Below are 14197 nucleotides of genomic sequence, written 5' to 3' on the forward strand. Positions count from 1 at the left end.
CACTGTAACTGTTAGTGTGGGGAAAAGGGCATCACAGTCGGACTTGATCCTGCCCTTGTCAAACTTCTTCCTATGCTCCTTTTCCCAGTAGGGGCTACTGGATAGCCATGAGAAGGAACCCACTCTGTAGTCTAGAATACTGAGGCTAATTGTATCACTGTCAATCCAGTTGAGATCAGCAACTCAGCACACAGCCTGAGCTCTCTCCCTGGGCTGAGAGATTCAGTACCACACTGCAGAGTACTTTTGCCTGCTGGGGTGTAGGGGAGCTCCACAATATAACATGTATCAAAAAAAAAATCCAGCCAATCTCAAAGACAGACATTCACATCGAAATATGCATCACTGGAGCACTTTATGTAAATCAGCAAAACGTGCTTTTCAACAGCTATTCTGTAGGGGCCAGTTGACAACATAACAACTCCCAATTTTACAATTTAAAGGATTATTTGAAGTAGGATTACTATTAGGTTCTACTTGACTTAAAAGGAGGATAAAATACAAGATACATCCAATAACAAATGAGGGCGTTTAAATTACTACCTTCCTATTTATTGTAATAAAAGGTCGGTATCTGTTGCAAATACACTTCTTTTGCTTGCCAATCTTCAAATTAAAAATGCAGTCTTGTAATGTTGAAATCCAGTAACTGAAGTATTGGAACAGTCAGTAATTTGCATTGACAGTTGGCAATAGTGATAAGAAAGTACTGCAATGCAATGCAGCTCAGAAAAGGCTCCATTTCCAAAATGTGCTGCCAAGCATAAAACCAAAAAAGTATTATGCACCTTCACAGGCCTGTGGTTTGCTAGTCCTGGTCAGATCTCTAGGATTCCTTACTGCTATAGTGGTGTGAATAGCTTTTCATGTTCTCCAGGCTTTCTCAATGGCCAATTTCACTAATGATTGGGTTACTTAAACTGTCGTGGCCAGACTCTGGGTTCTGGATTAGTGGCTCCTGTTTGTTCCCATCAGTGCTTTGGGCTGCTTCAGAGGCCATTGTATTGCCACACCAGAGTCTCTGACACAATACTAAGTTTAAGTGTGTGTAAAAGTGAATGAGAGTGTGTGTAAGAATGAGTAATATTTCAAACATCATATCTTTACATTTTTGGAAAAGAAATGTACAATACACTGGTTCATTCAAGAGGTAATCAAATGCTTTGGCTTTGTTTCAGTACTCAGTGAACTCCTCTCTGGTTACCATTAATTCCAGTGGGAAAAATGGGGCAATTCTTGCTGCAAAAACATTTGATTATGAGAAAGATTTCCACAGGTAACAGTTATTTTCGTTTCCCTTTCAAGGTTGTCTTTTTTGTTAATCCATTGTGTTTTGAAATATCTGGATTACTGCTTTTTATTTTCACAGCTTCAGTGTGTTAGTGACAGTAAAGGATGCAACAGGTAATAGCATCACTGCGATTGTGGTGGTTAATTTGGTTAACTTGAATGACAACTGGCCTGTCTTTAAAGAGTAAGTACATAAATATTACTTTTCCTTCTAACTTAATGAAGGCCAAGGCTCACAACCTGTAGCTGGGCAGATGCAGCTGTAGGAAAGAGGGCAATGAAAATAAAAGGTTGAAAACTGCAAGTCTGTTCCATGATAAAGCAAGAAAATGCTGGATATGCACAGGTCAATTAGTCACTAACTGGTTCTGAAGCCTCATTTCTGATGAAGGCAGACGCTTAGAACATTAATTTGAAGAAAGAAAGAAAGCTAAATGATCGGTGTATTTCCACCGATTGCTGTTTTTGTTTCAGGTTGCCATCATTTAAAAAATACGTATTATTTCTCGGGATGTTGGCATTGCTGTCAAGGCTGGCATTTATTGCTCATCCCTAATTATCCTAAGGTGGTGATGCCCTTCTTCTTGAACTGCTGGTAACAGTTTTGATGCAACTCGGTGGCTTGCTACACCTGAACAGAGGGCAGTTAAAAGTAAACGATGTTGGTGTGGAAGTAAGTCAGCAGAACAGGTTTCCTTCCCTAAAGGACATGAATGAATCACTTGGCTTTTCACAACAATCCAAGAGCTTCGTATGGTCACTCTTACTGATGCCAACTTTTGATTCCCAGATTTTTTTTAAAAACTGAATTGAAAATTCTCTGTCTGCCATGGTGGGATTTAAGATCATGTTCTCTGTATTATTAGTCCTGTAGCACAACTGCTACAGTATCGTACCCCATTTACAACTTTCCTTTTTACATGAAAAATTACTTCAGAAAACCTATAAGAGCTCATGTTTTATCTTATGCTTTGGACATAACTTCAAGCAAATAAATTCATTGGTTTTGCCGAATCGGCACCGTGTGCGCCAGCTGTTGTTATATTCTGGGTCCTTTGTATCTGTTCCAGAAATAAAACAATATTGAACATTTTTGAAGAAAAGCCCCCAAATTCAGTAATCGGAAAGGTTACAGCCTACGATTCCGATGATGATGACGCATCAAGCAGTTTGATTTATTTCATGAGCTCTGCAAACCGATACTTCACCATTAACTCGGGTATGTGAAATACAAGATAAACATCCTCCACTAAAATATAACCAGAGCTTAGCATTTAAAACGTACCAACTATTTGGGGATTGCAGCCATGCTGGTGCCGAGCCTGGAGGCAAGAGGAAACTTAGAGTACAAAGCACAAACTCTCGACGTATACTATTCACCAGCTGAATACATCAGAATAAATACTCCAACAATCAGTTAATCTATCCTTGGATGTTCACTTCTTTGGAATATTTTTACATGCAAAAAATATAATTGTATATCTTCCTTAGCCACATGAGACAGAAAAAATATATCATATTAATGCTGAGTTTAGTTTAGCATTTTTAAATAACACCAAAGAATCTGTATTGATAACATTGTTACACAATCCAAACAAAGCTATTGCCACACAGAGATTCTAACAGCATTTTACAATGCAAGATTAGTGTAATGAATAAGGCACTACGAGTCAGAAAAGGCTTTTGCAATCTTTATGATGCTTCACTTGAATAAAAGTAGAGTATTAGAAGGCTCACTCTTGTTTTCTATTACAGGTTACTAAATGACACAAATTCTTATAAAATGTTCACATAATTCCAAACATGACAACAGATTAGAGGGAAAAAACGGTCCGTGGCAAGAATTACATCGATATACAAGACAGAAATAGACCATTTGGCCCAACTTTTCTTTCAGGTGTTCATACTCCACACCGGTCTTTTTCCATTCCATCTGCCTTTCAGCATACCTTTATATTACTTTTCTTCCTCATGTACTCATTTGGTTTCCTTTTGAAAGCATCTAAACTCTTAACTTCCTTCAATGGTGAGTTCCAGATTCTAAATACACTCTGTGAGGAAAGAAATTTCTCCTTATCTTCCTATTGGATTCATTAGTAGCTATCTTAAAGGTACGGCCTCTACAAGTGGAAACCTTGGAGGGAATTTTATGCTGTCCGCCATGGCGGATTTGGCGGCATGTGGGGTGATATAATTAGGTGGGATGTGTTTTATTCGGATTCCTGATGGCGGGATATTTTAGAGGAATTATGTTAGTGGCGGGTTTGTGGCATTCCAGGGATTCCTAAGTGTGATGGCGGATTGCAGCTTTGCATTCATTCAAATAACATGAATATTCATTACCCTATGTATAGTTACGATTTAGTCCTACCTGCCAGAATAAGTGGACGGCGAGTGATCGTCCCGTGCCACCCGGTTCACGAATGTTTCAACATGCCGTGCAACAGTTGGATTTGTGCAGTTCAGTCAGGACTGTGCTCTTCTCTCTTTCACTCAGCTGCTAAACTAACACCAGCATTGGAATGGATGTTTGTCTCCAGGCTCGGCACCAGCAAGGCTGAATCATCTCAGGAAACGGCATGGGCGGGGACTACATGGAAGAGCAAGGCAGGGTACTCGGGAAGGGTTGATTGTGTGCATTGATGAGTGGGGTAGGGTGGAGTGGTGCATCCAGTTGTTGAATGGCTGATGTGGATGATGAAGCTGCATTTTGTCATTTGCGGAGGTGGTGGGTGGATTAGATCAGTACAGTGTGAAGATATTTGGCAAGGGAGGGATGAGTGTTGTCAATGTCAAGGAGCTCTGGGGTAAATTGAGGGCACTGGCTAGCAGAGGGAACGGTCACAGTCAATGGGGACAAATGGATTCTGCATGGGGGAAGGTCAAGACTAATGAGTGGGTATTGGACGGCTTCATATGGAGGGGAACAGGACTTGGCAGGAACGGTCAGTTCAATGTGAGGAGGTTCAAGGATAAGAGTTGGCATGTCGACAGTAACAGGAGTAAGAATGGGGGGAGGAATGTCATGAATACATTGATGATTACACTGTGCATGGTCAAGGGGGGGAGGCTCAATGTTAACAGAGGGAAGTAGCTCTGAGTGGGTCAAGAGTGATGGGTTCAAGCTGGAAGGTTGCAGGAGGAGGTTGGAAGGTGGGGAGACTTGCCCTGAATTCCATGTGCACCATTTTCTCCAACAATGGGAACCACGTGGACATTCAAGGATTAGAAGGAGAGTGCGAGGAGACAAACAACAGTGTCTTCTACCTGGCTGCAATTTAAAGGCAGATATAAGGGAGCTGTTTATTACTTTGATGTTTCAGCTCACTAGCAACAGAGGGCTGAATCGCCAGGTTCTGCTTATTTACTGTTCAGAAAAGCAACAGCGATATGGGTCTTGTACACCCAATTTGTCGAGTACCAAAGGAAGAAGAGCAAAAAGAGAGATTAAGAGAGGTTCTTTTCCCTTGACTCATGATGCCTGAGCACCAGTAACAGGCAGAACAGGAAGGTGAGGATGCTCCAAATGATAACATCCTGGAATGGTCTTATTGAATACAGGCACTGGCACGTGATCGCATCCTCAGGACAAGGACAAATTACCTTCAAATGTCAGAGAGGCAATGCCAGAGATGCCGAAGGATGTCACGTGAAATGTTTACAGAAATTTGTAGGACCTGCAGCCGCTCGGCTTCGGTGGGAATCCCACGCCAGTTGCCCTCAAGGTGACTGCTGCACTCAATTTTTTCTCCAGCAGCTCCTTCCAGGGATCCTCGGGCGACATATGTGGCATCTCATAGTCTGCGGCCCACAGGTGCATCAAAGAGGTGACCGATGCCCTTTTACGATGTGCCAATAATTTCATCTACTTACCTGTAGACGAGGACAGCCGTCAGCAAGGTCTGCGGCCTTCGGTGCCATCACTGACTTCCCTAGACTGTACTCATGTGGCCATTAGAGTTCCCTGGGACCAGCCTGCTGGCTTTGTTAACCGCAAAGGCTTCCACTCTTTAAACGTACAGCTGGTTTGTGACCACAGGAGAAGAATCATGCATGTTTGCACACGTTTCCCAGGGAGCTGTCATGACTCCTATATTTTGAGGAACTCCCAACTGCCAGCAGTTTTCGAGGAACCTGCGAAAGTGAATGGATGGATCCTGCGTGACAAGGTTTACCCTCTTTGTACATGGTTGATGAATCCAGTATGTCATCCCCAATGTGCTGCTGAAGGGAGGTACAATGTCACTCACATATCCACCAGAGCCATCATTGAACACACCATTGGCATGCTGAAAATGTGATTCAGTTGCCTTGACAGGTCTGGAGGGGCTCTTCAGTACACACCACAGAGGGTGTCACGAATAATCGTTGCCTGCTGTGCTTTGCACAACCTTGCAATTAGGCGCAGCAACATTCTGCAGGCAGAGGAAAAGGAGGAACACCAGTCCTCCTCATATGAGGATGACTATGAAGAGGGTGAGGAAGAGGACAACAATGACAACGATGCAGTCATCTATATGAGGGCCATGGAGAGACATGCAAGGGACATCAGGGAGAACCTAATTTATGTACGTTTCAGCCAACAATAAGCCACATCATCAAATGCCTGGGACATGGCACAAGCAAAGCTACACATGACTTCAGGCATTTCCAACATATTTTCCACATGGCTTTGCTGCACATCCAGCAGACTTCTCGTAGCAACAAACAGAGGCTCATCATAAGCGTGAGGCTGAGCAGGGGGTTGGTCCCCAGCAGCCCTCCGATTGTCAGGGGACCCGGCTGGTACATGCTCCCTTAGCTGCTGGGACGTGTCGGTGTTGTGCACACCAGCTTGTGACCCAGCTTCTAATCTTAAACCTCCACAGATCATGTGGATGTATCTGCACTGGGGGAGGTGGAAGAAGAGCCAGGTGACGATGCACCCTCTGGGACATTGGCTTCTTCTTCCTTCCCCAGAGGAGGAATCTTGGGCCACATGGCATTGTGCAACTTGAGTATGGGCACCTGCAGTGGAAACACAAACAGAGGGACCTTAAGCATGTGCTTCACATGAGTTCACACAATTTCCTTCAGTTTCCACATATGGTTGCAAGAGCAGAGATGACACTTCATCCTTATGTTTTGTGGCTCCTGCCTCGCCATCTCCACTCCCCCTGCCTCCCTCCTCTTTAGCGATCTCCGAAGCCTCCCCATTAACGTGGTCAGCAGCCTGATTTCAGGGACACCTCCTCCCATCTTATCATGTTCACGCTGGTGGTGGCTTCGTTTATCCTGCAGCAGTGAGATTTAATGACATGGCAAATGACACATCATAACCATTGCATACATGCAGCAACATCACTCATTCTGCGTTGGCTTTCGCACGACACATCCAATCACATAAACAATGCCAATCTTCATCATTTAGTGAATGGCACCAAGGCTGCTCATGCATTCCACTGCATTCCTTGCATACCCTCTGCCTTAAAGACACAGAGCCATGGAAAAAATTAATGCAGCAGCTTTGCCAGGACCACTTACTCTCGCTGATCTGAACAAGTCGTTGATTCGTTTGTGGCACTGCACCCATGTTCTAAGAGTTATTCCTCTGCTACCTCCATCCAGGCTGCCTTGGTGAAGTGGCAGGGCCTTCGTACTAGACATGCGGGGAAGAGGGCCTCCCGTCTTTCCCTGACCACCTGGAGGAGAACCTGCAGAGAGACATCACTGAACCGTGGGATGGGACGCTGCTTGATGGCTGCCATGTCACTCACTTTGGCTATAGGGGAAAAAAATGAAGTTGGTGGTGACCTACACAAAATAATGGAGGTAAAAACATTTTGATTTAGCTTCAATTTAAGTTAGTCAGAAGATACTTACATGAAAGGACGGCTGCTGATCCTTGAGTCTGCAAGCACGGAATGTTTTATATCTGTGGCGATCATGGTGCTTGGGGCAGTGACGGCAGATTCCACCAATGAAAGGCCACCCCTGCCACACAATTCCATGTGTTCCCCGTGCCCATCGCTGCATGGCTAATTTAAATACAAAATTGCTTGGGAAACGGAATTTACAGTGGGAGCTGAAATTACGACAACTTCCGGTCCGGCCGTCAGGAATGCAGCAGCACTCCACCCATTGTGTTCACATCACCTCGTCCAACCCATTCATAATTTTAAAGACCATCATCAGGTCTCCTCTAAGTCTTCTCCTTTCCAAAGAGAAGTCCCAACACGTTCAATCTTTGATAGCTGTAATCTCTGAGTTCTGGTACCATGCTTGCAAATCTTTTTGCAATTTCGCTAGTCCTTCTATCTCCCTTTTATTCACCAGCTGAAAGGCAAAGTGCTCTTTATTAACACTTCCCGTTTCTTTTTCATTTTCACCCCAGCTTTCCTGAATGGATTGAGTCCTTACTGGCGTGCGGTTTCACTGATAACAGCAGCCCTCCTGTAACCAACTTGGTCACCTATGAGTTTTAACAGGCTTTTCTGACCCTGGAATGAGGGAGAGGGAATGGAGTTACAATCGAGTTGGATCCTTCCCTTACCTGATGTGGCAAAGGTTTCCAGCAGGGATTGCTCTTATTTTGAAGTTTACAAAGCAAAATACTTTTCTAAGTGCCGTGTGGTTGTTTTCTACTGCAGTTACAGGTGAGCTGATTGTATTGACAATAATTGACAGAGACAATGGACCTTTCAGAGATTTTCCAACTCAAGAATTTGAAGTTGCTGCTAAAGACAGCCCTTTTGGAGGACATACGGCCTCACTGACAGTAATAGTCATCGTAAGAGATATCAACGATAATCAGCCCTCCTGTTTCCCACATACACACAGGTACTTTGTGAATTCATTTTGTTCCTGTAAATGTTGGTAAAACCAAAAGAATTCCACGAGGTGATGGTAGATCCCACTGCACAATGGGGAACTGGCCATTTATAAGGGGAGATTTATTCTGCGTGCAATGTATGGCAAGACTGGAATGGACTTCCAGCTATTGCATTTGATTTTGTTTAATGAGGTTCTTTACTGTTTTTAAATTAAAATATTGAATGGTATGGGCTTGTACTGTACGGCAAGATACAGAAGAACACTGGAGGTAGCCTGTAACTGAATCACTTGCCTACAAAGCATATGATGAACGGCACAGGGATGCCAAAAAAACTGGAAAACTCACACACACTCTTTACATTTAAATGCCTATGAAATATTTTTCAAAGTCCTGGTCCTGGAGGAAGAGGAGGTGGTGATGGAGGCAGGATGTAAGGCATTGAGTTTATATCAGATCATGGGGTACATTGGGGCAAGTCACTCAGATTATTGGACACTCAGGCTTGTTCTGTGCCTCTTCGCATAGCATCATGTGGTGCTTAGGAGCTGCACATCCACTATACTCATGAAGGCCATGGAAATAAGTCAAGTGAAAATCACATAATGCCTTAAAAATGTCTGAACGATGCTTCAATTGCTCAGTGTCCACATAATATGGGCATTAGGTGATCATCTGTTCAGCCATGTTAGCTCCTGAAAATGGAAGAAATGCCAATGAATATGCTGCCATTTTCAGTTTCACCACTGAGTAGTTCATGCCTCATTGAAGTTGCAACCTATCTCCAATGGTTAACTGGTTGTCAATGGCACGCCAATTATCCAGAGACTCAACATGGCATAGCAATCTTCTGGACCTGAGGAAGAGGAGGTGGCAGTGGAGGCAGCATGCAAGGCAGATGCATTCCCATCCTAGGAGGTTAAAAAGTAGTATCCTTATACTGCCACCACGAATACTGCCCAAGTCAATTGTACCTGGAAATTTTCAAGGGAACTGTGTATGATTCAGAAGGGAAGCAGTTACAGAATTTTGTAGTCACCTGGAGCCAGACCGTGAATCAACTTGAATGACAGAGATACCTCTGTTAGTCGCTGTCCAGATGGTAGTTGGGTTGCATTTTTGTCCTTATATTCTTCTGTTACCAAGAAAAAACTATCAAATCTCACAACCAGCAGTGATGACATGGGATACAAAGGTTTTCCATTTCATGACTGTGCCGCTGGTCTATGATCATTGGTACAGAATCATGTACATTAATGCCCACTAAGCTGGCAGCTTATGACAATCAATGGAGAGTGGCAAATGTGACATCCTTATTCAAGAAAGGGTGTAAGGAGAGTCTTAGCAACTAAGGCCAGTTGGCTTAACATCAGTGATGGGTAAGGTTTTAGAAACAATAATCAGGGGAAAAAATCAACAGACACTTAGAGAGGTTCAAGTTAATTAAGGATAGCCAGCTTCCCCATTGTGGAAGTGTACAGATTGTGTCTTCTACTTTCTAACCACTCACTTCTTCAAAGTTTTTGCCAGTGGGAGGAGGAAGTAGGATGGATATTAGCTGGGTGTCAGTGTTTGCCTGTAGGGGTGGCAGTACTCCTGTACCCTTTTATGCTGGGTCACTTGAATATAGTAACATCCGTGGGTACTGTTGCCTTTGCTACCCATGAGCTATGACACATCTGGTGTCATTTGGGCAGGGTGGTTAGGCAGTACAGATGTGGCAACACCCCAAGAGACACCATTATCTTACCAGCTGCAACATTTTGTTTTTTCTGAGCAGTCTCTCAGCATGTCTAGAAAGTAGGTTACTATGCAACAGTGAGGTTGCTGAAGTCCCTTGTTATGGCTGTTTAATTTAGATCCCCCAACATAGCGAAGATTGGAGGCCAATATTTCTGTAAACTGCAGTCAAGCCATTCCAAAGTTTAGAACTTCAGCCAAAGGGTGGGAATAGAGGGCTCAACTGCAGATGGCCATAGAGTACCAAGGCTCTCCTTGATATGCCGCAGTTCAGTCAGATGGTAAGGCAACATTGTACAGAAGCAGGTCGTAGACCCCATATAGATGTCCCAGACTTCGCAGGCCATGTGGCACAATCTCAAATAGCTACATGAAAGCTGATGCTTAGCCAACAAACTGCATTTGTAGACCACTCTTGAGGTCCAAATATTTTGACTTAGTAGATGAAGGATTGCACAAGTGGCCTTTTGGTGAGAAACTTGGGCTTTATCAGTGCTCCCATCACTTGCTCCTCCTTACTGATGCTCAGTGCTTCACCTGATGCTCCCTTTTGAAGTTCACCATCAAAATCTCCAAAAGTGGATGTAGCTGCAGTACTTGCCACTATTGGAGTGACACAGGATGCTCTTAAATATTTGGTTCAAGACAACCAATGGCTTCTGCCATAAGTTACTTAATGGATAAAAAAAAACATTTTATTAGACTGTCATCAAGACACCCTTTGAAACATGATAGTGTTGTGCTGCAGGACTGCATTTGAGATTGAGTGATTGCGTAATGATTGAGTAAAAGAAAGAAAGAAAAATTTATATCAGCACCTTCCATGATTTCAGGATGTCCCAAAGTAGTTTACAACCAATTAAGTCCTTTTGAAGTGCAGTCACAGTTGTAATTTATGAAACATGGCAGCTAATTTGCACACAGCAAGGTTCCACTGACAGCAATGAGATAATAACCAGATAATCTATTTTTAGTGATGTTGTTTGAGTGATAAATATTGGCCAGGACACCATGGAGAATTCCCTTGCTCTTCTTCATACAGTGCCATGAGATCCTCAGAAGTCAGACGGGGTCTCAGTTTAATGTCCCATCCAGAAATGGCACCTCTGACAGTGCAGTGCACCCTCAACAGTGCACTGAGGTGTCAGACTAGATTATGTGCTTAACTCTCTGGAGGAAGGCTTGAACCCACAACCTGCTGACTCACTGAGCCAAGACGAATACCTTGTGTCAGTAGATCAAGAATGGAAAGAAAAGAGTGGTACTGGTGTGAGGTTGGGGAGGACTTTTCCATTACTCGTACTATCGTCTTCAAGTCTAGAATATAGAGTTTCCTCTCATAAACAGCCAAAAATTGTAAGTGTGTGGGAGCCTTTGCTCTGCATAACATGACGCCTGTTACGTACGTCTCCTGCAAATAGATAAAAAAGAGAAATTAAAGCAGAAAATACTAGAAATAAAGAGGTCAGACAGGACCTGTAAAAAGAGGAAAAGACAGAGTCTAAGATTTCAGGTGTGATGAAGGCTACTTATCACAAGCATCATGATCCGTCTTTTCTTTTTGCAGATGTTGGCTGACCTGTACATTTCCGACATTTTCTGTTTTTATTTCAAATTTCCAACATTTGCAGTTTCTCCTTGCTCTTAGCTAGAAATGGGACAGATGTTGGTGCAAGAAAGATAAAAAAGCAGGAGACGTACGTAACAGGCATCATGCTGTGTCACTCAAGTAGCCTAGCCCACTAGTCAGCTTATTGGGAGTCTATGAACATACAAGTGCCAGCAACACGAAACTTGCAAATTTCTTCTGCAAATGCTCTCACTATGGGGTACATTGGAGGTGGCATTCACCCTTTCTGCAACTTCTATCCAGGTTGATCTGGTGGGATTTGGGAGGTCTCTTCACTGCAAATAGCAACAACTATTTGTGGGAACACCATCTGCAGTGAAACCTCTAAGGGTCCATCTTCAAATTAAAGGCAGTGCTTCTTTGGTGGAACCATTTCACCATCTTCAGTAGCAGGACAGTTAAAAAGATACAAGAACAACAGCTTCCATTTGTATAGCACCTTTAATATAGTATAACATCCCAAGGCACTTCACAGGAGAATCATCACACAAAATTTGATACCAAGCTGTGTAAGGAGATATTAGGACAGGTAGCCAAAAGCTTGTCAAAGAGGTTGGTTTTAAGAGATGTCTTAAAGGAGAACAGAGAGGTAGTGAGGTAGGGAGGTTTAGGGAGGGAATTCCAGAGCTTCGAGTCTAGACAGCCAAAGGAGGGACAAAGGAAATCAGGGATGCACAAGTGGCCAGAGTTGGAGAAAATCAGAGTTCTCAGAGGGTTGTGTGACTGGAGGAGATTACAGGAATAGGAAGGGGGCGAGGTCATGGAGGGATATGAAAACAAATGATGAGATTTTAAAAATCAAGGCATTGCTGGACTGGGAGGCATGTTGGTTGGTGAAGGGTGAAATGGATTTAGTGTAAGTTAGGATATGGGCAAGGCCCTTTTACAGCTACTGACTTAAGATATTCCATTTGTTTACTCCCAACGCACAATTGGATGTGTGGTAGGAACACTGCTAATTTATGTTGACCTGCTGACCTCACTTTCTAGCTGGATATCAGCTAAAAGCGCTGTCACAGCACAACAGACTGAAAGAGAAGTCCTACCAACTGCACAATGGGACCATATTATTGGTTCCCCTTCAGAGGTGGCCAAAGTATTGGATTTTTCCAAGATTATGACAGCAGCATCGTAAAGATTGCCAGAACTGTAGTTACACTCATAAATATTATGTTGGAGTCCTCATGTGCAGCTTGTGTTCTATACAGCTGACCTGTTGAATGGACTGTTAGGTGCTCTGACTTTGGATTTAAAGTATGGTTTTTGAGACAGACCCTGATTTGTAAAATAAACTAAAAGCTTCAATTTTCTGGGACATCAGAACGAGATTAACAAAACAAACATTTTTTTTTTAAACCAGAGACTGGAACTTGGGTTTCAGGTTTTACAAGATTACACAGACTGCAAGAAAGAGCATGCTGGAATGGATGTCTCTGCTATAAATGTAAATCAACAAGTGGCTTGAAAAGATTGTCCAATACTAAAAGGCCTCCAGAGTGGACAAGGCACTGAGTTTGGCTCCTGATTTCTGGTCTGCTGTGGGGAATCAAGCAGCAGGTTGTGGTGCTTTCAGAAAAGCTGCTTGGAGCTAAAACTGACTGCTCTGTTTGTGTGTGTATGTGTGTGTGTGAAATAAATCAGCAGGCAGTTGTAATAAAGAGGCAGTCTACAAGCAGAGGGGCTTGGCTTCTGAGGATTGGCCATCGGTGAATGACTTATGGCAATTGTCTTCAGTGACTGAAAGAGTAATCAGTGGAAATACGCCAACAAAACAGTTGTGGCGAGGCCAAGGTTGTTTGTGATGCAACAAGACTAAACCATTAAAGGGAAAATTGAATCGCTCGTTATCGACAGGACATCATTATTTCCATATCTGCATCCTGGAGGACAGGACTTAGAAAACCACCTGACGAAGTTCCTGATTTTGTTGTACTGTGGTATTGTTTGGTGCCATCTTTCTGATAAGACTATTCAGAAGATTCTTAAAGACAAGCATTGTTGCATCTACTAAGTAATGCGTAACCTTTAAGATATACATACATCAATCGTGGTTTAACTGATACTGCATGCTTAATTTTGTTGGTTTTGGTTTGAGTGTTTAAGTAAAATTTATAAAAGTGAAATTTTGTCCATTTGGTTTTTGTCTCCTAAATTGGGGTCAACTGGTGGATTCGATTCTTTTGGTTTGTTGCTGGTCTCCACGGGGATCATAATTTTATGCCACAAATGAAATCTCTGCTTTGATATTGCCTTACCTTTCTATATTAATCCAAATAGCCAGCAGGGAAATTTCAAACCTCACTTCTGCCTGGGAAATTCTGCCTCAGACACTATTGTTGCCTGGGTTTTTATTTCATTATCTGCAGAGTTAACCATCACTTATCAACCAGAACATATAATATGCTAAGGGAAATCTGATGGCCCTTGTATGCCAGTGCAATTTGTACAAGTCTTTTTGAACTCTCTCTGATTGCTATACACCATTTTGTGAGATACCTGCTATGTTTCCTTGTGCCTGGTTGCACTTTGTTTTGAATGTCACCTACTATACAAAACTGTTATTCAAGGTTGTGTTACAAAAGTGCCTCTGTGTTTTGTTAAATATATTTTTTGAGGATTCATTTTCAAAAGATTGAAGAAATGTTAAACTTTGGGGTTTTCAAAGGCGGTCATGTAAAGGCCATTTGACTTCGAAGAACAGTTCCTGGGAATGTTTTAAAAAGGGG

The 14197-nt window shown here is 42.8% G+C and overlaps 1 protein-coding gene across 1 annotated transcript in view; it reads left to right on the plus strand.

The window, feature by feature from the left end:
• Window positions 1-14197, plus strand: part of LOC137379357 (cadherin-related family member 3-like) — an 88335-nt gene that overhangs the window by 43311 nt on the left and 30827 nt on the right. Inside the window, exons 5-8 of the mRNA XM_068050063.1 lie at window positions 1179-1276; window positions 1370-1474; window positions 2361-2509; window positions 7920-8109. Coding sequence (XP_067906164.1) covers window positions 1179-1276; window positions 1370-1474; window positions 2361-2509; window positions 7920-8109 — 542 coding nt within the window. The remainder of the gene's footprint in view (window positions 1-1178; window positions 1277-1369; window positions 1475-2360; window positions 2510-7919; window positions 8110-14197) is intronic.

Source organism: Heterodontus francisci, chromosome 18, assembly GCF_036365525.1.
Source record: "Heterodontus francisci isolate sHetFra1 chromosome 18, sHetFra1.hap1, whole genome shotgun sequence".
Classification (NCBI taxonomy): Eukaryota; Metazoa; Chordata; class Chondrichthyes; order Heterodontiformes; family Heterodontidae; genus Heterodontus; species Heterodontus francisci.